Below are 23,375 nucleotides of genomic sequence, written 5' to 3' on the forward strand. Positions count from 1 at the left end.
GATCTTTAAGGTCCCTTCCAACCCAAACCATTTTGTCATTCTATATAACATCACACTCAGTAAGAAAGCTGGTAGGGAAGCTTCCAAAGCAGCTCAGTGACTGGCTGAACATCAGTCTGCTGGTGGTGAGGGACTGCTTTTCCATCATTTGTTGTTCTGTTTTTTGGGGCCTTTTTGCCCCATTTCTGTTTGTTGCCATCCCACCACCACCACTCCCAAGCCTCCTTCACTTACTAAACTGCTTACTCTCAAATCATGAGTTTTCTCACTTTCACCATTCCAATACTCTCCCATCCCACTGTGGGGGACCGGACAAGCAACAGGGTGGGGCCTTTTTTCCAGCCATCCAGGGCAAACCCACTACAACAGCAGCTGCTGTTTCCTCCCTAGAATGCTTACAAACCATTTTGAGCAGACTTCAAGCAGCATTATAATAATTTGACAGAGTAAAGTTCAGCAAGATTTCTTGTCACAGGATTAGAACTTAAGTTCTAATGTTCATACAGGATGATATATATGTTCATATAGGAGCATTGACTGGCACTTGTTACAAAAGTTACTTTTCTAGTTATGCCTTACTGTGCCTAATTCTAAAATCCTTTCTTTTCTGAATCCTTAAAATCTACTCTAGTCTCCCCGAAAACCCAAACATCAGCAAACAATACAGCTTTTCCTTCTAAAGAGTGGTTAAGTCCAGCTTATATTAAGAATGACTCCAACTAGAAAACTTTGAAGTCCAGGCAGTAGATTAAGTTTCAAACTCCAAAAGGAAAATAAAGCCAGCATTCTTCTTCATCTTCAGAGGTGGATTCATTTGAAGCTTACCATATGCACAGTGAAAAGATCTTGTCGATTCAACATCGGCAGGAAGTAGGACCATGCAGTGTTTTTACCACGTTTTGCATAATCGAAGAAGATACAAACACGCTGATGATTTTCCTGTAAAAATAAGGAGAGGGCAGAAGATCATAGACTTGTAAGAGCATTCAACAAGAGACAGGTACTTCTGCTCATCATTATATGTTAATACACTTTATCAGAGCGTATCCAGGATTGTAATAGTGCCTGGAAATTTTTCAGTTCGACAGTTACTTGCAGATACAGTCCTTTTCAGCACACTAATATTGAAGTTGGAGATTTGAGAAAAGTGGAATTAAGCTTTGAAACCCTAATTGTATCTCAGTGTTCCAACACCTGTTACAGTAAAAATTGATATATCCTCCTGATCAACCACAACGAGAGACTAGTTAAGTGATGCCATTTGTCATTATGCTTGAATAAAATCCAGGAAGTCTTTCACATACTGTCACTTCCACACTACTCCCCTTTGTTGAGTCTGGCCGTGTATTCTATGAACAAAACCATAAGCACAAGCTAGCCCTGCTTCTCAACTCCCCTCAGTGGGAAGCAAGCTCTTCCAAAGCTGCAGCTAGTTCACCTTGGGCAGCCTGAGCACCAAGAGGACAGAACCACCACAAGTCTGTTCTGCAGAGCTGCTACACTGAGCCCCAGGATATCACAAGTGCCTGAACTCAGGCATTCTGCACAGCTGCTTCTAGCATTTAATGTAATAACCAGTGCGCAAAGCAGCTTTAACCTTAAAGCAGAGCAGAAAAGAAGCCACACAAACCTGAAGAAGAAAGAGCAGCTCTAAGTGCCTGAAATATATTCTTAGAGAAAATAAAGTACATGAAGTTGTGTTTTTCCTCAGCACTTCCACATATTATCTTGTCTGGTGGATAGTAAGCTTTTATTATAAAGAGATGTCTTCCCTTTGAAGTCAAGCTACTTCAAACAAATACACAGTTTCTATCAAGGAAGACAAAACTGTTCAAGACACTGTAATTAGGAAACTTGCACAATAACAGTATCTCAGCCTCCACTATTGCACGAATTTTTCAAACTCCACTAACCAAAGAGCTTTCCACCACTCATACAGCACACGATTAACAATATGTGGATGAAAAAAGTCAGCTGGGCAAGTCCACTTATTGGAGTACCTTCCATTAAACACAAAATCTGAACATATCCAAGATCCAAATACTGGCATTTTACCAAGTATCAGAGTTGCAGCCAACCCTTTCTTTACAGTTTCAAAGTTATTGCACCAACTGGGCTGCAAATTTCTGCCCTGCCTCCTTCCTAGGGAGGATCAGATGTCGCTAATTATCTGATCCTCATAACTCTTCCAGAGATTCACCATTCAAGCATTTAATACTCTGAGACATATCAAAAAGCTCAAAAACTCAATTTCTGTTGTTCAAACTATGGAATGAAAAAAAAAAAAAAAAGACTTAAGATCTCAGAAACACCATGTCTTCACAGAGAGCCTCAGCTCTGTGATAACTAGTTTAAGGAAAAATGATAGCTTGATCAAATAAAGTCACTGTTAGCATCTATACTTGTGCTACACAAAGCCTAGCTAAAAAGAGCAAAAATAAGGTCAATGAATACAGTTTGCAGCATAGCTACAAAGGAGACGGGTCTGGAAGCAGGAAAGCTGAAATAACTTCAACATGCTGTCAATCAGAAAATCAGTCTGGTGTTTGCTGTTAAGGTGAGGCACAATGACAGGAGAAAGGACTGGAGAACAGCTGATGGCCCTGAAATATGTAGTGCTGCACCTTTCTAGGCAGCTGACTAGATCAATAAAGAGGAAATCCTAAACATCCAGATCAACAGTTGATTAATTATCCTTTTTCAGAAATGCCAGATGTTAAATGAATCTCACTTGGGTGGTACTGCTCCCTCCACTAACTACTCTGCAGGTTCTTAAAGATTTCACAATTAACAGACTGCGAAGTGCGATGGGGTCACTAATTCAGAGAAATTGTTCCAAGCATTTAGCACATGATTAGAGAAATGAATGCTTTCTTGGGGATCCAGTAGGCAAACACTCTCCATAAACAGAATGGTGATGTTCTCAGAAGGCAATTTCCACATCAGCCTCTGAAAGAAGTCTTCCTTAGAAGGACAACCAAACCCCTAAGTAGAACTGCTGGAACGATCCTAGACAGCCAGCTGGGCTTCTAGCACACTCAAAGCACAGTTGACATGATTTTTACAACCTCACAAAAAAAGTATTGAAAGAAAATAGACACAGATTGTCATTATCACAGAGAAAAGCTGGATGTTATTAATTATTATAGCTTCTAGAAGTTTCAGCTATCAAAGATAGCTTTCAATTATTGTTCCTTCATCTCATGAACACACAGCAGGCATCCTTGTTCAAAACAATTTCACTGGGAGAATCAGTGGCACCATGAACAACTTGTTGCTTAAAATCTTGGATGTACTGAATTAAGCCCACTAAGGCAAAAAAAGGAGACATTTCCACTATTGTGGATTCTTCCATGCTTGCCAGTTGCAGAGCCCTGCACTAAATTCAGCCACAGAATTAGTGGCCAATAAATATCCTGCTCTCCAACAAGAACCTTGCACCTTGGAAGTGCGCAACAGAAGGTCCATAAGGTATCATTGTCAGCATTTTTACCATCTGAACAAGATCAAAACAAAGTAGAAGCCCTGTTTCAGCTTTGTCTAGCAGAAGCATGAAGGGCTAGGCAGCTCTGGGGGGATGTGATGCAGATACCTGCACACAAAACCTCTCTGCCAGCAGCAAGATATCTCTGAATAATGAAGTGTCACAGAGCATTACAAAAGCCAGCACAGCCTTTCAGAAACTGAAGCAGAATTTCTGAAATGAAAAAGACATCCCAATTCAAACAAAAGCAAATATACATAGAGAAACTTGCACTGACACTTCTTTTCTGCTCTATCACCATAAAGCCTGAACAACTTTAAATCATTTAACTTTAAGAAGTTCACACTGCTGTAACATGGTAAGGCCCTGAATACAGAAACATCAGTGCATGACCATAAAGTCGAGAAAGCATCTGCATCTAGTTGAACATGACAGAATCAAGTACATGGTTATTTCCAGCTACTTTCTGTAACCAGCTAGAACTAATGCAGTTGTTTGTGTGGGCCAGAGAGAACCTCTACCTATGGGGTAAAGCACAGCACAGGAGAGGGTATCACTTATTACATGCTGTAGCTACAGGGGATGTACTAACGTCAAGGCCCATAAGCACAAGACCCACTAACATTCACTAGACTTGAACTTGACCAAGTAAACATACCAACATTCCTTTAAAGACTTGAAAATAAGAGAGGTTATTGACCTACTTGCAGCATATCATCAACCATAGTCAGAATGTACTGAACCGTCTGCTCCTTCGAGATGTGAGTCATCAAGTTTATAAATGTTTTAGCACACTAGAAAATAAAAGACATTAAAATTAATATTAACAAGTGTGTTCATTCCTTTTGATAATACAAAACAGAACCTCATTAATTCGCAGTTAAGTCTTACACATTAAGCATCCCAACATTTTATTCAATTGCAGAAAGAGATGAATACATTTGGCATTCTACAACAAAGAAAAGTTTTCTGTCATTGATTATTACCCTTTACAAATTGTTTTATGGCTTTCAAACGAGATAAATACTCCCCAGCAAAAGTCAGCAAGCTGCTTTCTTGAAAGACTGATTAGGAAAATCTCCATCCTATATTTAGCAAAAAGTAATTTTTTATACAAGCTTTATACTTCTTCCACAGCATCTTAACTGTATCATCAATATTAAAATAAAGTTGGTATGAAAATTTCCTTCCATTCTCCCTCCCTGAAAAGGTATCATTAAAAAGAAAGGAAAATTACTTGGTTGCCTTCAGTTTGCAACAGCTCTTGTTTCTCTTCTGGATTTCTTTTCTGTTCAAATCTTTGAATAAATTCACAGTCTTCACCTGAAATCATCTGCCCTCTGAAAAGCAAAGTGTGAAACCATTAGCAACACACAAACAATAAATTATTAAAAACCTTACTTTCTTCAACCTGGTATCTCAGCACAATCATTTTCACCAATCCTATATCCCACAGCAGAACATAAAGGGCTCCTTTTTGCAGATAGTCTCATGTGCAGAATTTAAAACTAATAACAGAACAATCGCTCTGAATCCTTCCCTGTGCAGTGCTTCTGTTCAACAGCATTCTCTAAATCATTCTTAAGCTTCCAGAGGCTGAACATGATGGAAGTAGTTGAAAGAACTGAAATACATACAGCTATCACTTTATGCCATAATTATGAGTAATAGTCTAATCCAACCTGAAATAAGTGGTGAAAAATAACATTGTTATTTTAAGTTTCCCATAAGCATTGAAGAGAATTTTCAGAAGTACGTAGAGGTTGATTCCTAATATATTTTTAGCTTTCATAAATTAACATTTCAGCTTCTTCTGATAATTTAAAAGCTGATATGCCCATGAGCCCATCCATATACATAGCAAGAGGACTTGAGACAGTAAACTGCTGCAGGACAATTACAAGCTAACAGATCTCCATTTGGTCTTTTCCTTAACTAAAACAAATAGCAATATTCAAGGGGTTACTGCCACCAGAAAGCTGTTGACTCAGCTGAGGAGCTGGCAGAATATCCTTGGGGTTTGTTTATTTTTGTTACAGTGCAAAACTTACCATCACACCAAACAATGAACAAGTCAAAATAGCATAAGTCAGGTAGTCTTAGGATAAGAAAACTAATTTTAAATCAGGTAGTCCTGAAAATCCAAGACCAATAGGTGACCAGCTTTACTAGTTAATATCAGGAATGCTGCAGGAAAGAAGAAAATCGTGCACATCATCAAAATCAAATCACAGAGGATTAAAATATTAGACAGGAGGCTGAGGGGAGACCTCATCACAGTCTACAACTTCCTCGTAAGGGGGTGTCGAGAGGCAGGAGACCTTTTCTCCATTAACACCAGTGACAGGACCCGCAGGAATGGGGTTAAGCTGAGGCAGGGGAAATTTAGGCTTGACGTCAGGAGGGGGTTCTTCACAGAGAGGGTGGTTGCACACTGGAACAGGCTCCCCAGGGAAGTGGTCACTGCACCGAGCCTGTCTGAATTTAAGAAGAGATTGGACTGTGAACTTAGTCACATGGTCTGAACTTTTGGGTAGACCTGTGCGGTGTCAAGAGTTGGACTTGACGATCCTTGAGGGTCCCTTCCAACTCAGGATATTCTATGATTCTATGATCTCCTCTTAATATTTCCACTGAGTCAACTGCCTCCTCCACTTTTCAAAGCTATGTAGCATGATTCTTTTGACCCATCTTTTCCATGTCCTGGGTCAGTTTCTGGATGTTCTGTGAATAAAGGTTCCATTAAAATCCTTGTAAACCCAAGTAAAAGCGCAAGTTTTCTGTGATTGTCTCACTCAAACTCATGAACTACAGAAACATAAGATGTACAACATGTTCTCATTTCTATTCTTCCTTAAACAGTTATATCTCAGGAAAGCCTCATTAGAGGCATCTTTTTTCACACTTACTTTTCAAGCAAAAACATAAGCAATCCGTGCATTGTGCACCATTCTTGTATTCTAGCTGTTTGTTTTTTTAAGAAATATCTTCATATGTGCTGAGAAAAGGCAATTAAGACTGACTACACAGAAGATTCATGCAGCCTGTGGTAGTCTTTGACAGTAGTTTCTACTAAAATTGAATTATAGAGAAAAAATAATTAGCCAACAGTGACCATGCTGCCACCGCATGCCTTTTAGATTAAGTAGTCTTCTTTCTCACCTATTAAAAACAGAGTTTGAGTAGTTGATGAAAAAAGAGGACAATTCATTTGCTAACAATATTGGCCACAATGATGCATGACTAGCAGCCACTCTTTTTTCAGTCAATGCTGGCCAAGTCAGGAACACCTGGATGACAGCAATAAACAAGTGTTTATAAGAATACTGCCACTTCGGAAGCACTTCAAAGATGACTTAAGGTGAACCCTTAATTTTCAGCTTTAATGGTAGAAAAACGCCTCAGCCCAAGAAGTGCAATGCTTGTTTACAGGCAGGCTGTTAGAAAACATATGCTGATTTTCAAGGAAAAGTGGAATTTCCCAACCCCTTTAAGCAAACAAGGTAACCAAAGCTTCCCTCTATCCCTATTCTTAACAATCGATTTCATTCGATTTCATTGCTTTTATTTTCCAGGACATGTCTACACAGTCTTTTGTCAATATGTAACATTCTGACTGAGCTTCAGCTGTCTGGATATAATCAGGTTCAGACCAAGGGTTCTGTAACCCTGTTATCAAAGCTCTGTGTTTGAAACAAAGTCCTGCCTTTGAGGGCACTAGCTACAGGACCGTAAACTGATTTTTAAAAGCATGAATGCGAGATCACCACTTTTTAAACCTCTTGGTCTCTCACAATGATTCAGAAACTTGTGATTTATTTTTGTTATTATACATTTTCTCCAACTGCTGTTCCTCCTTTTCTTTGTCTGAATGACTTAATTAAAATTATGGACTTCCCTCCCCTTAAAAAAAAAAAAAAAACTAAGTACCATCTGCTACAAGTGTGAAGCTTGCATTCAGGGCTACCTACCATGATGTCAAGGCATGATTTCTTTTAAGCAATTATCTATAATACTTTACAAAAAAAAAAAAAAAGTTAAAACCTACAAGTTAGGAAACTTCTCTAAGACAAGATTTGCTTTTGAAGTCTGAGGTAACACTTGAACTGCTTTAGAAAGTTCCCACCCCCAGGAAAACTAAAACAAGTATTTTAAAATCAGAATTCGCAACCATTTGTGAATTACTTGAAGACACATGGGAAGCTAAATACAAGTCAGCCACCAGGCACCTCAGTTGATTAAACAGGGAGTACTGTCAAATGCTGTATACCTAGAAAACATGCAGTGCAGTAAGATGTAATCTCTGAAACAAGTTCACTTCTCCAAAAAATCACTTACTACCTTTAGGAAACAAAAGGAGGTTTCCTTCCTTTGGGATAAGGTACCCTACAAAGGCATTCTGACACCTTGAGGCAAATGCTGACAGCAACCCCACAGAACAAAACAGCAGCATATCATATTTTCCACTAACAGCAAGCACCAACATCTCCAAATTACTAGGAGTTTCAAGATCCAAAGGCAGGAAAGTCTGTACAGAATTAATGGCCTCAACGACATTTAGTTTCCAAAAGATAACAAGATCCCCTACAGTTTTAAGGTTTGCTAGTTTTTTCTCCCCCAGAAACATCTGTTCTGTGTTGAATTCTAGCTGTAAGTTTCACTATCAAAGAAACAAGGTTTCCACAGCCTAATTTTGGAATGGTGAACACTGGAAAACGCAGGTGACATGTCCAGTTGTCGTACCTAAATATTTCACTTTTTTATGCCAATAACACACATAGAAAATAAAGTCATCAGCTGAGTTAGTTTGACGTTTAGTTTACAGTTACAACCTTCAGAGATGAAATAAACAATATGCCAGTTAATCTTTAGCTTGAGTTAACTCTACTGAAGTCAGGCTGCTGCAGCCTGACCAACTGCTTGTAAGCTATTTTATTTTTCCACTGAGGAGCAGAGAGAGCAGAAAGGAACTTCAGAAGTCCTTCCTCTGTGACCCAGACCCCTACAGTGCTGTGAATGGTGCAGTCTTTAAACCATCTTAATACAACTGTCACAGCCAGATTAAAAAAAAAATAAATTAAAATCAAGATTTCTTGGGAAGTTGTTTTTTGTTTTTTTTTTTAACTCTAAGTACAGAAATGCTACCTAATCCTTAAGGAACACAAGTTATGTCACGCCTGAGTTGGAATGTTAATTTAAGAAAACCAGACAAAATTCCTTCCTCTAATGTAAAGATTTCTGAAGACTTCAGTAAGTCTCCATCCATGGTGAAGGCTTTACATGGAAGTTCACCTCACAAACTGCAGACTGCCAGAACAGCAGCTCAGAAGAGAACAAAGAAGTGTCCTTCAAAATCATCAGTACACCAGCTTCCTTCTACTCTATAGGACAGAACAAACCACTCTGACCTGCCCCGAACAGGTCACCAGAAGCCAGCAGTTTCCAGTCAGTAATACAGCATGCCTCATTCTAGAAATGCCAGTCAATATAGCTGCACTAGCTGACTTTTCAACAAATCCCTTAAAGCACTAGCCTCAAAGACATTATCATGACCAAATTTGGCTGTTGTAGAAAGGACACGTTCAAAAAACAGAAATAATCTTTTCCTCTTTAGAAATCCCAGACATTCTGCTAATATTTTCCAGTAAGTAATGATAAGCAAGCTCGTCAGCCAAGGAGACACAGTTCACAATGCTCTGCGATCCCTCTGGCACCACTCGAGTTCATCCTTGGAGCCACCTTAGTCAGACAGCCTGTTATCAGTAAATACAAAACACAGGGATTATGTTTATTTCAGAGCAATAATAAACAGGACACACTGTCATTGACATACAGAGGGCACCCAGAACTGAGCAGTCTCACAGTATGGTGACAAACATTAGTCAGATGCACTACAATAGCCTCCAAAACCTGACTAACCCAAAGAGAGGAAATAACTGACACATTCTCCTTTCACAGACTGCATATCAGAACAAAGTTAGATCCAAGGACCTGAATAAGAACCATCAAGTCCGCCTGCTGGTCAGAAGTTATATGGGAAGTTGGTGACAAAAACAAAGCTGCCCAATCTTCATCAATCACCACAGAGAGAGAACCCCAAGAATGAAGGTGAGTTATAAATGGTAGACCACATGAAACACATTCAAGTAATTACTACTACGTTATATATTCAAAATATAGTCTTCTGCCAAACAGAACCATCCCCTACAACAGTAACAGCTCACCCTTACCAGCCCAGCAGCCTGAACCACTAGAAACTCAGAGAAGACTTCTGCATACTCAACAGATCAGCAGTGAACAGCTGTACTTCCACCATCTGGTTACTGCTAATTGCCAACTAGAACAGCACTAAAACAGCCACACAGGCTTCCCCAGAACACATTTCCTATCAGGTGGATAACAATGCATACAGTAACAGCAAAAGCCACGCAGAGACATATCAAACTCTTGGTAGCTGCCACTCTCAAGTTACCACACCAACCTTGCTCTTTTGCACTGCCACTGTAATGCCATCACACTACTAACTGAACCAGGAATCACCCGAAAAATAACCCAGAAAAAGGATGTTTCTTCAACAATCAGTTCTTTAATCCAGTTTACCATGAAGAGAGGGAAAAATAATTACAACTGAACAAATGGAATAAGCAGGACTGAGCTCCATAGCACAGTGCACTTCTGCTGTGAATGCATTTCTCAGCTTCCATGTGTACAGTTTTGCAATCTTTTTTATTTTACTGTCTAGCAAATATTTACATATATATCACAGCCATCTGGAAGAACAATCACCTTTTGTGAAGTGGTGCAATGATAAACACAAAGCATTATCAGCATGGTTTGTACCTCTATAATCATCAAGATATCTACCACTTCAGTTACAGAGCAACTAAAACTGAAGTAATTTGCTGCCACAGGGGGACAATCAAGAGACAATACCAGTTCACACTTTGCTGGTATTCTTCATAGGTACTGGTCAGGAGTGCAGGGATCCAAGTGTTCCACATTTTACTTCAGATTAGAGTGAAGAAAAGTAGCAAAGGCCTGTTATTTTCCTTTTTCCCTACCTCATACACAAATTTATTTTCCTCAGCTTGTCCCTGTATCCTCTTTAGACGATATTTCTCCCACCAATTTCTGTGCTATCACTTTCTGCTCTTACCTAACAACGCAGCTCTCCCCAGACCAAAAGTATCAGCTACATTAATAAGAAGCATTTACCTGCTTCAGCTGCTGTCCAGGACAATTTGTCCTTTATTTAAGGCACACTTTGTTTTCCCAGACCAGTTTTGCTAGCACAACTTGTGTTTACACAAAAGACACTTTACCAGTAGAGAAACTCTACCTACACCTAAAACAACTCTTACTGTAAATCAGATTTATTTCAGTACCTGTCTGATAAAGCTAAAATTGAGAAAGGTTTTTCACTGGTAAGGAGAAAAGCAGACTCTTTAACCATGCATTAACACAAAGTTACATTTGTTATTACTGTCTTCAGTTCACGTAAGTAGAGTTCCTTCTTGTAATAAGAAAAAATTCCCCAACTACTTGCATTTAATATAAACTTTTTCCAACCCTTCACATGACACCGAGACAGATTGTTCCACATTGTAACAATATTCCAGTGCAACCCAAAACTCCAAGAAGTCTAAAAAGAAAACAAAAAAGATTTGTGGCGATATTTTACTTACTGGAGATAAGACTGCCAATTTACTTTGTTTGCCCGAACTTCAGCAGCTTTGGCAGCAATGATATTCGTTGGGACAGCAGCATCTACAGCACCTCGGATATCCATCTTCACTGATATTTAAAATGCACCTGGAAATACAAGTCAGATTTGAAACCTTTTGTTAAAGTACTAAAGAGCAGAATATTTGCCAATAATTTAGAAAAAAAAAACTTCTTTTCAGTAGTCCCAATCCCAAAAACCATTTTAGTACTTTCTGAGAAATTACAGTTTTATAAAGCATCTAAAGTGTGAGTTCCCTACAGCAGACAAGGGCATGCTATACTTGCACATTAAACTCTAAGCAGTCATAAGTTTCCTAAAATAGGAGATATAAACCTGTATTAAATAACTTCCCATCTTATCAGTTCTCAATTAATCAAGTTAAATTATTTCAATGGACACTACACTTCTAGAATGTTCAAGGAGCCCTACAGACAGTAGAAACCGTTTTCCTTCCAAATCAGGACTGATGATAAGACTTCAAATCCCGTGCACACATGCAGCTGTCTCCTAACTATACTTCATGACTGATTCAGTCATTTGTCTATTAACATAGAGGATAAATAAAAGAAGCCTACAAACACATGAACTACAGTTTCAGAAAGAAAAAAAAAAAAAAACACCAGTCATGTAGATGAAGAGCCACGCTACACAGACCAGGAGAGTGACCTTCACCACTTCTGCTTTCTCCTTCCCTTATGATTTAATCCCCAGCTGACTGATGCCCCAACAAGGCGTTGCTGGCCGGGCCGGCCGCAGCAGCAGTTCCCGACGCCCTGAACCGGCTGCAGCCTCCTGGCCCGGCCTGCTTCTGGCCCCTCCCGGCTCCCCTTTACAACAGGGACCCGGAGCAAACCGGCACCCGCTGCCCCACCCCCTGCAGACACAGCTCCCTCGCGTTACTGACCAAAAACACGACTTTAACCAAAATAGAAATAAATGAAGGGAAAAAAAACACTGAAAACGACCTCCCCTTGAGCCCCCACGACCGGCAGACACCCACCCCGCGCCCCGGAGCCCCCCCCCAGCTCCCTCACCCGTCGGGAGGGCGGCCGGGGGCCGAGGCCCGTGAAGGCGGCGGGAGGCCGGGCAGCCCCGTCCCGCCCCGCTCCGCTCCCCGCCGGCCGCAGCTCCCCCGCGCCGCTGCCGCCGCCACCGCCGCCGCCGCCGCTCGACTGGCGCCGCCGTCACGTGACGCTGCCGTCACGTGAGCCGCGACGGCGGCCGCCGAGGCCCAAGCCGCGCAGGAAGCGGGGCGCCCCGGGGAGGGCTGGGGGCGGGGCCGGAGGGGCTGAGGTGCAGCCTTTAGGGGGTGCCCGGGTGGGGGGGAGCCATGAGTGTAACTCGCGGAGTCGTCAGGGTTGGAAAAGCCCTCCAAAATCACCTGGTGCAGCCACCCCCTACCACCACTGTCACCCACAAACCGTGTTACCAAGCACCACATCCAGCCCTTCCCTGAACACCCCCAGGGACAGTGACACCACCACCTCCCTGAGCAACCCGTCCCAGTGCCTGACTGCTCTTTCTGAGCAGAAATGCCTCCTAACTTCTAACCTAAACCTCCCCTGGCACAACTTGAGGCCATTCCCTCTAATCCTATCACTAGTTATCTGTGAGAAGAGGCCATCCCCCAGCTCCCCACAGCTCCCTTTCAGGGGATGTGCAATGCCCCCTTGGGCTTGCAGTGAAGCAGCAGGAGTCATCTCCTTGACCCAACATCCATCCCACTCACTGAATATGAAGTCACTGCAGCCGTTTATTTTCTTTTTTTTTATTTTAATACCCATCATTTTCTCACTTTCTAACCCAGACACTGCAATAAGGCAAGCTTACTCTTTCTTCCAGCTGGAAATTTGGCAGCTGGGCCTCAATCTCCACTTCTGGTTGAGAGGGCGGAGAGACAGAATTAGGCCTTACTTCAACCAGTTCCTGTTATATGAGTATTTGTCACTTCTGCCTCGTGGCATTCTGCATTTCCTTCTTCTCTGTAATACACAATAAATGTTTGTTCATTGTCTTTTGTATTATAAAACAAGGAGTTCCGTTTGAGGAGCAGGAGTTGCAAAAGCTCCCTGCTGAAGTAAGATGTATAATACTTGGCTAGACACTATGAAAATTCTTTTGCTTAATGTAACAAAAAAGAGAACCCCCTCCCCTTCTCTCCTTCTGCATCTCAGTTGCCTCTTTTGTTCAAAGACACTGCTGCAAAGTTCATGTAACCATCTCCTGATAAGTTGCTAAACTAGTGTATCAACATCCTGCATTCCTGTCTCACGCTGGGCCAACATGACCAAATAAAAAAAAAGAAGTTGAACCACAACGTGGAGGAAGACTACGGCCTTCATCTTCACGACCACCAGAGGGACAGAGACGACCCCCTAGCAACAGTGCGCGCAGTCGCAGAATATACCAGGATGTGCTGCGTAATCCCAGAATTACCAAGATATAAAAAGGGACCCTGGCGGGGGTGAGGTGCGCGCCGTTGGTGGAGCCGAGACTCCCCGGCCGCCCAGCGCTGTTTTGCTTGCTGTTGCTTACTCAATAAATTCCTTTCTATTATTAATGCAATGCTCTCTGAAAATTAATTAAGGGGGCAACTTATAACATTCTCCACTGCCTTTTTATGCTGTGTTTAATTCTGCTCTTCTTTCTGGTTCCAGCATCAGGCACCCGGAATGAACGTACTCACCTTTTCCACAGTCATTTCAAGTCCCATTACCAGTGATGATAAATATGGCTCTGCTCATTTTATAAACAAAAAAGCCAAAGCACAAAGGATTTACAAGACAATCTGAGCAAGCCTTGAGGCTTTTAAAATGGGACTTGTAGAATGAAGGCATCGAAGACCTATATGGTGACCCTACAGGCTACCATTCAGCCCTCATCTAACCTGGAGGCACTTCAGGCTTTCCTTCCTTGAAAATTCCTCAGTCATCCGAAATAATATTTCTGTTCAAACCCCAGATTTCCCAGCACCTCCTGAGCACACTTCTGGCTTAACCCATATACAGTAACCAAGTACTCTGGTTGAACTGAAGTACAAGTATACATAGGACTGATTCTTAGTTCTAGTCCCTAATAACAATATTGCTTTGTAATATACAGTGTTCATGTAAAAAAAAAAAAAAAATCAATTTGGTGCTCAATTTGATATCTTATTTGGACAGTACATTAGGTCATCATTGGTCCTTTTCGGAGCAGACAATTTTTCTATTAATTGCACCATCTACAAGAATCTAGCGCTATCCAATCAGTCTGGCTAAAAGAAGAGAATTTGCTATTTGCAGTCAAAGTTTTGATATTATAGGAACAGGGTCATTTTCCTACAGAAAAGCACTTTGAAAGGATATGATTTGTCATGTTGATTTTTGAATGGCAGATTCTAGCTTTATAGCTTTTCTCTAACCTTGGAGAAAGGTGTAATGGCTGGAAGTATGTATCTACTGAATTATCAGAAAGAGAAATACAAAGAGAGGAGAAGTAATTGTAATAGTAATTAATCACATTAATGTTGTTACAGGTGTTCCAGGGGACATTTACAGAAATAACAAACAGCAAACAAGACATTTATACCAGGCAAGTTGAACACAATACACCCTATTGGAAAATGAAAGCAATATATGGCTCTTCAATATGCCAGTATAATAGTACACTTACGTAACATATTTTTCTACACCATGTAAAGGAATAAAAGCAAAATGTTAACAGAAAACCACCGCAGTTCTGTAAGGGACAGTTATGTCCCACATCTCTGCTGGAGTTCTTTGTGAGTGTGGAGAAGGTTGGTGCAGTAGACTCCACCTGGCTGATACAATCCACTTGGATTTCCAATAAGTGTTCTATGAGATGCATATGCACATGCTTTAAAAACAATCAACCAAGCAACAGCAACAAAAACAAAACAAGGGGAGAATTATATTAGACATCAGGAAGAAATTCTTTACTATGAGAGCAGTGAGGCACTGGCACAGGTTGCCCAGAGAAGCTGTGGATGCCCCATCCCTGGAGGTGCTCAAGGCCAGGCTGGATGGGGCTTTGGGCAACCTGGTCTGGTGGGAGGTGTCTCTGCCCATGGCAGGGGGGTTGGCCCTAGGGGATCTTTAAGGTCTCTTCCAACCCAAACCATTCTGTGGTTCTATACAGCAGAGGGTAGAAATAAATGAACAATCCCATCGTATGTCATGCAGATGAGTCATCCTCAGAGGAAGACTACACACAGCTGGATCATGAGAGTATTTTCCTGTTCCCCTTTTATTTCTTGTAATAAGGACTATGTATCATTGTCTCTCACATACTCTGCAAATTACAGCAGTGTTTTGCACACTTGCTGTTTAACCTTTAGGTATTTACTACATCAATTGGCTGTCTCTTGCATGTCTACACAACTTTTTAGCACATATAGAAGTAGCTTAGGAGGCTTATCCAACTGAAACATAAGAGTGAATACATTTCTTTAATCCATAAAATACTCTTGACAAATAATAAGAAAAAATGACAAAAATTGTAAAGAAGGACATTTTCAAAGTGGTACCTGTACACTAGAAAAGGACAGAGAATAGCCTCACCTTTAAAGAGTTTCATTCCTAAAACAAGCACCTCATTTTACCTTAGGATGATTCATCCAGGGCTTCAGACCATGTCTTCTGAGTGCTCACGCTTCCATTTTTCCAAGGCTTAAAACTCATCCTTGCAGGGCAAAGTGGAAAGGAACAGCAGATACACCGCTTGACAAGGGAGGGAGGAGAGCCATAAGCATGGGCTTCTTTCAGCATGATAGGATAAATAGAACCAATTATTTTAAAATTTTAAATAATATCTAGATAATATGCTTTATGTTTTCATGTATTTATTTGTAATTTTAAATGTGTTATAGGTATAAATTTCAGCTACAGATTAGTCAAAGACCAAGTCACTTTGTGCTTTCAAATGGACTTGACTTCTACAATTCTGGTTTGTCCCTATTTACATCTCATGGTTTTCCCACTCAATCCATCTCTCCCGGCAGATTTTGTGTTTGCCTCACGTTAAGATGCCATTGTCACAGGCATCAGGGAGGACCTTGGGGATAGGGGATTTTAATTTGTTGGTTATTTTCTTTTCTCTCTCTTTTTTTTTTTTTTTTTTTTTTTTTTTTATTTATTATTATCTCACTTTCTTATTATCTCATTTTCCTTTCTCTTCTGTCTAAAAGAGGAGCGTTGTCACAGAAGAATCTTCCCTTTCACAGGCACAGAAGCGATTTTTCAGTGTGAGGTGCTTCACTGAGCCTTTCTCCTGAGTAATTACAGAAAGATTGGCTCACACGTTTGTTTGTTTTACTGCTTCAGCTGTCTTGGTCTTCTCCTCTTATTTTATCTCACTTTAGTGTCTGTGTCATTATGGGAGATCATTATTCTGTGAACACTTTTTAAACAAGAGTAAACCCTGCTTCCTGAAATCAATGCAGAATGCTCTGGCTTCAATGTCGTAGAACTTGGATCATTTCTATTTTTAATTAATCAGATCCTGGCCTAAGGGATCCGGTAAAGCTAATACACCACAATTTAGCAAATTTCTTACCAGGCAGTCTTCTGTTTGTTCCACTACCTCTTTGAAATTATTTTTTGCATTCTCATTTAGGGTGCCACACATATCTTACCCTCAGTAAGAACTACATTTTCCAAAGAAAAATAAACTACAATTGTGTTGTAATGAATACATCTTCAATCTCCCCCCTCCCCCTAGTAGAATGGAATAATGCTAAATTGCCCAGAAATTGAAAGTGAGGTACTGGGCAGAAACAGGGATAGAAAGGCCAGAGCAAAACTAACTATTTTCAGTCCTGAGAAATAAATGCACGTAAATAAAGTGACAAAAATAACATAGACAGCTACGTTATTTTAGAGAGTGGGGAGATGTGTCTCTCAGTCTCATGAACATGCAATTCTGTGTTGAAAGCTTGAGGATCTCAGACTCTTCAGCCCCTCTTTACAGACTACAGCATCTCTCCTCAGTCTCCACTGCAGCCTTATCTGCTTCATGCTGGTGGCACTTGTCTGCACAAGCAGTTGGCTCCTGAAAGTGTAGAAGGAGCACACTTCTCTAGGAATTTGCTGCAGCACCAGGTGAAATGAAGCCCACCTCTGGGGTAAAAGGATAATAAAATAAAATAAAATAAAATAAAATAAAATTAAAATAAAATAAAATAAAATAAAATAAAATAAAATTAAATAAAATTAAATTAAATTAAATTAAATTAAATTAAATTAAATTAAATTAAATTAAAAAAAAAATAGATCTTCTAACTTCATCCTCTCTCACAGAAAAGGCTAGATCAGAGCAGTACCTTCTTGGGGGAAGAAGGAAATGCTGAGCTGCCCAGTGCTGTTGATGATAAGTCTGGCCAGAGGGCAGAAATGAAGGTGGTTACCTAAACCTCAGCAGTAACTCTGCCAAAGTCGGACTTATTACCAGGGCTTATACAACAGCTTTCTTACTGTGCAGTGATTTCTGGTGCAATTCAGCTTGTTAAGCCAAATGTTGGGAACAGTGTTCTCTCGTTGTTCTGTATTTTTCTCCTCAGCACTTACTGGATTTTTCTGAAGAAAGGCAGAAGTGTGAACGAGCCACTTGTCACAAGAGGCACTATAATGGCAGGTGGCATTATACCCACCTTATAGATCTAGTGCTGAATTGTCAAAACTTTTGACTCTTGGCAGAAAAAAAAAAAAAAAGTTTCGTTAGACATTTTTCAACTTGAAAAGGATGTAAGCTTTCAAAATAGATGGAATATCCCATCTTACCCTTTCAAAATAGAAACTCTTTGGGTTCATCATTTATAGTAAATTATCATTTTGAATAGTTTCAGCTAATTTTAATAACAACACTAATATAAAATATAAAATTATTGACACGACATATTTTCAAATGGTGAACAAACTAAAAGACTGATGATTTTCAGTGCACACTAACATGTATGATTTTTACTTTCTTCTCTCTCCAGGAAAATATATATTTTTTTAAGGATCCTGAATATTTTGCCACAGAAGAAACACTTTAACTTGCTCAACTCTCATTAAAGCAGATTTGTAAGCAGTGTTGCAATTAATATTTGAACGATAAGTTCACCATAGCTCAATATTCCTCTTACTTTTTCTATGTTTCTCCCATCTCTATTTCAAATACTGAGCGAATGTTGACAAACAGGAGTCAGTCCTCTACAAGGCTAAGAGAAATAAACTATTAATAATCTACCTGGAGTCTGAGCCTTTATATTTAGTTTGTCTCTATCCGCAGACGTGGCTGCTGCTAATGTGGTGTTTTCCTCCGGGCTGGAAGGATTACCACTAGGCCATCTGTTCGGTCGCTTAGAAAAAACGTGATTGACAAGTGCCACTGACCTAAGGCAGACGTCTCCATTTGGTGCTGTCTGCAGAGTATAACTATGCAGTGGGTTGCGACTTGCTTTCTTATAGGAAGTGTTTCATGGTTGATACTGCCTATTTCTCTTACATATATTCCACAACTGTACACCCTTCTTCCTCCTTTTCAACTAGCTAAAACCTACAAAGCAGTAAATCTAATCTTTAAGCTGGCATGATGCTCAGGGGATGAGGCACCACAGACATCTGAGGGCAGATAATCCTGTTTGTCTCCAGAACGGTGGAGACCACAGGAGGATCTGGCAAGCTGTAAGAGGCCCTGACATTTGCCCATCGGCAGAAGGACAAGCGACCTCTATGTTGTTGTCATTCAGCCCAATGTCTGGGATTTGGTTTTGTTTCATTGTTAAATAAAACCTGGGCTTTTACAAGAAAGGTCACTGCAAGATTGGATTCAGGAAGAGCCTTTTATTTCCCGATGTGGAGGCAATTTTTGCTGTACTTCAGGACTCACAGCTACCGTGCAGACAACTCTCAAGAAAAGGACACCCTGCAAAGTGAAAATGAAGAGGATATTAAAACAGTACAGCCGCTTTTCAAGGTAAGGCCTTTCTCAAGGTTACATCTAAGGGAGGGCAACAAAGGTGGTAAAAGGGCTAGTAGGCAAGTCCTGTGAGGAGAGCCTGAGGACACTTGGGTTAATTTGGAGAGAAGGAGGCTGAGAGGAGACCTCACTGCTCCCTGAAGCTCCCTGAGGAGGGGAAGCAGAGGGAGGTGCCATCCTCTGCTCCCTGGGAACTGATGATAAGACACATAGGAATGGCAAAAAGTTATGCTGGGGAAGGGTCAGACTGGGCATGAGGAAAAATGGCTTTATCATTGTCGTGGTTCCGCTCAACTGGGCAGCCGAGCTCCACCACAGCTGCTCTCTCACTCCCCCTCCTCAGAGAGGAACGGGGAGAAAATACCATGAAAAGGGCTCAAAGGTTGAGATAAGGACAAGAAGATCATGCAGTAATTATTTTAACAGGCAAAACAGACTCAGCATAGGGAGATAGTAAGATTTATTGCTTATTACTAACAAGCTAGAGAAGTGAGAAACAAAGGAAAGAAACCAAAAGCACCTCCCCCCCCCAGCCACCTTCTTCCACCTCCTCCCCCCCGAGCGGCGCAGGGGAACGGGGGAATGGGGGTTATGGTCAGTCTACAGCACTTCTTCTCTGCCGCTCCTTCTCAGTCACTCTTGTCCCCTGTGCTGTGGGGTCCCACCCACGGGATGCAGTCCTTGATGAACTGATCCGGCGTGGGCTTCCCACAGGCAGCAGCTCTTCCAGAGCTGCTCCAGATATGGGTCCGTACCACGGGGTCCATCCCTCAGGAGAAAACTGCTCCAACCTGGCTCCCCCACGGGCAGCAGCTCCTGCCAGGTCACCTGCTCCTGCGTGGTCTCCTCTCCATGTGCTACAGGTCCAGCCCAGAATCTGCTCCGGCAGGGGTCTTCCACAGGTGGCAGCCTCTGTCAGTGCAGGGCCACCTGCTCCACCGTGGTCTCCTCCACGGGCTGCAGCGTGGAGCCCTGCTCCACCGTGGTACTCCATGGGCTGCAGGGGGACATCCTGCTTCACCATGGTCCTCACCACAGGCCGCAGGGGACTTCTGCTCTGGCGCCTGGAGCACCTCTCCCCCTCCTTCTGCACTGACCTTGACGCCTGCAAGGCCGTTCCTCACTCCTCTCACTCTCCCAGCTGCTGTGTGGCGCAGCGTTTTTTTCCCTGTCTTAAATCTGCTCTCACAGAGGCACAAAACAACATCACTTATTGGCTTGGCTCTGGTCAGCAGTGGGGCCCTTACCAAACCTGGGCCAGCTTCTAGATGCTTCTCACAGAAACCACCCCTATGGCCCCCTGCTACCAAAACCTTGCCACGTAAACCCACTACAGCAGCCCATGTATGGGGCCTTTCTGGGCTGTTTGTGCTAGAAAATGCTACTGATTATGCACAGCTCCTGTCTTTGATATAAGTTCATTTATTTACAAAGCATGTGAGTATGTATGCTTCTGTTTCCCTGAACACAAGAGAGAAAAATGAGGTTTCCTCCCTCAAAGTTTTCATGTGATCCTTCCAGGGGCAAGGAGATGCTGGAAGGAAGCAGGGAGAAGGAGAGGAGGGAACACTTACTGATCTCACTTGGGGAAGCTTCATCAGTAAGATAGCAAACTATGACCACTCATAACCTGGTGCAACACTGTCAGCTCCCCAGATGATAGCTTAAAACTCAAGGCAGACAGTGCTTTTCCATACTGTGCATCATTTTGCATGTGTGATAAAGCGTTGCCAGCCAAGTGCGTCCAGATGGGCATTGCTCCTTTGAAGAAATCATTAAAACATGTCAATTTGTGGGAATCTAGGCTAGAATGTGCTCTCACATGGAGCATTGGTGCAGGGCAGAAAGCTGAAAAAATTCTCCATGCTTGTAACTGAAGGGAGGGAGGAAGCTTTGCAAAAGATTGTATAATCATTTAAGTTGCTACTTCATGGAACTCGAATATAAGGCACTTAAAACACTGTGAGAACAAGGAGTGTTGTGGTCTTGCACCCAATACTCTAGTGTTGATATACAAAATACTTCCCTGACATATCTGAGTTCTCCTTTCAGCTGACTTTAGAGGGAGGATTTTGGAACAAATGTTCTATCTCATGTTATATGCCTGTAATTTCCAGGCTAGCTTATGGCAGGTTTATAAACACTCGTGTTTTTTTTTTTTGTTTGTTTTGTTTTTTGCATTCCCTTTAGAGAGTTCTGCAAATGTTTGATAAATCTGGATGACTGGTGCAGGTTTTAGGGAATATGTAATTTGGCATGTGGAAGGTGCTGGTCACTACCTCTGCTCATAGAGGGGATGGCAGATTTCCTAAATGCAGCTAGCTAAAATGATGTCTGACAGGCTGTTCTGGGCTGTGTGAAAGGGTCGCTCATCTCCTTGGGTTCCTGTAAATCACTGGAGTTCCAGATCAGGGTAAAATTTTCAAAGTTGACAAAAGTACCTTAACGCTGCTGACTTCTTAATTTTAAAAGCAATTTAGGTAGGGGCTTACACTGTTGAAAACTATAACTGCCTTTGCAATGCCTTTCTAGTTGGTCTTCCTTGAAAGAATATAAAGCTATTTACCGAGGAAAAATTAAAAAGGCTAACTTTGTCTATTTCTGCTTGCAACCTCATTGAAATGTTATCTATGAGGAGTAAAATTTGGAAGTGAATTACTGAACTGAGAAGATTGTCAGGGATAGTAATGCGTAAATGTTTTGACCTTCATTGTATAAATGATTACGTTCAAAACAAGTGCTTTTTTCCTCCATGCTTTGTCTTAGGAAAGAAACAATGAAGCCTGAGTTATTTTTCCTTCTCCAGAATCCATGTCAGGAAGGGGAATTTCCTCAAGCAGCTCCATCACAACAGATGAGAGTTTTCCATTAAATATTATTGCCCAGGCTGCAACCAGACCTCATTGCTTGTGCCCTTATTGACTAGGGTGGCCCTCAAAGATTAATTGAAACCTGAAAAGATTTACCCCACTTCTTCCCCTCCTTTGCAACAGAGGGCTCTGTCTGGGCAGCAGGAGGGAGATGTGATCTATGAAACCACGGCGGTTTTATTTTCAAGTTTATGTCGTTTGTTGTCTCCAGTGGCTGGGGGTCACACTTTCCTTCAGGATGTCTCCGAAGTGTCCTGACGGCCCCACAAGGACGGTGCTTTGTGCCTGAGAGTGCAGGTACCAAGCATGCCCCAGGCAAGCTGGTGCTCTATACAGACAGCCACTGCAGGAGCTTGCAGTGACACAAGGACTGAGCTGCAAGGAAGCGAGCGTGCCTTGTAAGCAAGCTCCTTTCACTGGAGTAATGAGCAGTGCTGCTGCTCCTCTGACAGCAGCAGTCCCACCAGCACGGTGGGACAGAAGGAAATTCAGTCTAAGCACTGTAGAGCCCCTGTCAGAGTGTTTTGTGGTCAAAGAAGGAACAGATTGCTGAAAGAGGGAGCAAACTGGTTTCCAGACCCACGCCTGCAGACTCTGGTCTCAGATTAGGACACTTAATCTCCTTTGAAATTCTCTTGGTGCCAGCACCTGAAGAAGCGGAGGCTGGTGCACTCGCTTCTTCTGCAAAAGGCAGAGCCCCCCGAGGTTTCCCCAAGAAGGGCAGGAAAAAGCAGCCAATGAGGTTGTGAATCAGAGGCTTTATTTGAGCAAGGTTTGAGAGACATGGGGTGGGGTGGGGTGGCGCGGAGGCATGCTGAGCTCTCTTCGTCCATAGCTGCGGGGCCTGTTGGTGTGTTTGTAGGACCATGGCTGGGTAGGGACGGGATTCTTGTGTGCTTCCTGCTCCTTTGGTGGCTGTGGTTGTAGAACACTGCCTCCGCCTTCAGGTCAGTGGCAAAGGAGGGTCTGTCAGTGGCAGATGTTCGTGTGCTCGGGGCTCTGTGATGGGGTGAGAAAGGAAAATGATCAAAAAGAGCAGCCCCAGCCTGTTGCCAGGGTCAGCCCATGTGTCCCTGAGAGAGGCTCTGTGAGCCTGACAGCAAGGCTGTCCATCCCGGGTCTCCCTCATGGGCAAGACTCAGCCGTGTTGGGCCAGGCCTTCCCGCAGGCAGTGAGACCGTGGTGGGAAAAGGGCTGGGGCGATCTTATCTGTCCTGGAGAGCGGGGAGAGTTCTCCATCGGGGTGCTGGAAGAGAGAGTCCAGGAGTGTGCCATGGCTTCATTCCCTCACTGTCAGTGTGTCCAGCTGTAATAGAGGAGGTGACAAACAGAG

General features: G+C 42.1%; 2 protein-coding genes across 3 annotated transcripts in view; one reads left to right on the forward strand and one right to left on the reverse strand.

The window, feature by feature from the left end:
• Positions 1-12,388, reverse strand: part of ATP6V1H (ATPase H+ transporting V1 subunit H) — a 39,927-nt gene extending 27,539 nt beyond the window's left edge. Inside the window, exons 1-5 of one of the 2 annotated variants that reach the window (XM_084511870.1) lie at positions 12,245-12,388; positions 11,170-11,296; positions 4,722-4,824; positions 4,189-4,278; positions 826-939 (exon numbers count right to left, since the gene is read on the reverse strand). In XM_084511870.1, coding sequence (XP_084367996.1) covers positions 826-939; positions 4,189-4,278; positions 4,722-4,824; positions 11,170-11,273 — 411 coding nt within the window. In that variant the 5' untranslated portion in view covers positions 11,274-11,296; positions 12,245-12,388. Of the gene's footprint in view, positions 1-825; positions 940-4,188; positions 4,279-4,721; positions 4,825-11,169; positions 11,297-12,175 lie in introns of both variants that reach the window. The other variant, XM_084511871.1, reaches the window with a different exon arrangement.
• Positions 12,389-19,046: 6,658 nt separating this feature from the next.
• The window catches only part of RGS20 (regulator of G protein signaling 20), a gene marked incomplete at its 5' end in the record, with an annotated part of 45,627 nt that continues 41,298 nt past the window's right edge, over positions 19,047-23,375 (forward strand). Inside the window, one exon of the mRNA XM_084511882.1 lies at positions 19,047-19,169. Within this exon, the coding sequence (XP_084368008.1) occupies positions 19,047-19,169 (123 nt within the window). The remainder of the gene's footprint in view (positions 19,170-23,375) is intronic.

This window comes from Aythya ferina (genome assembly GCF_964211825.1).
Source record: "Aythya ferina genome assembly, chromosome: 2".
NCBI classification, from domain to species: domain Eukaryota; kingdom Metazoa; phylum Chordata; class Aves; order Anseriformes; family Anatidae; genus Aythya; species Aythya ferina.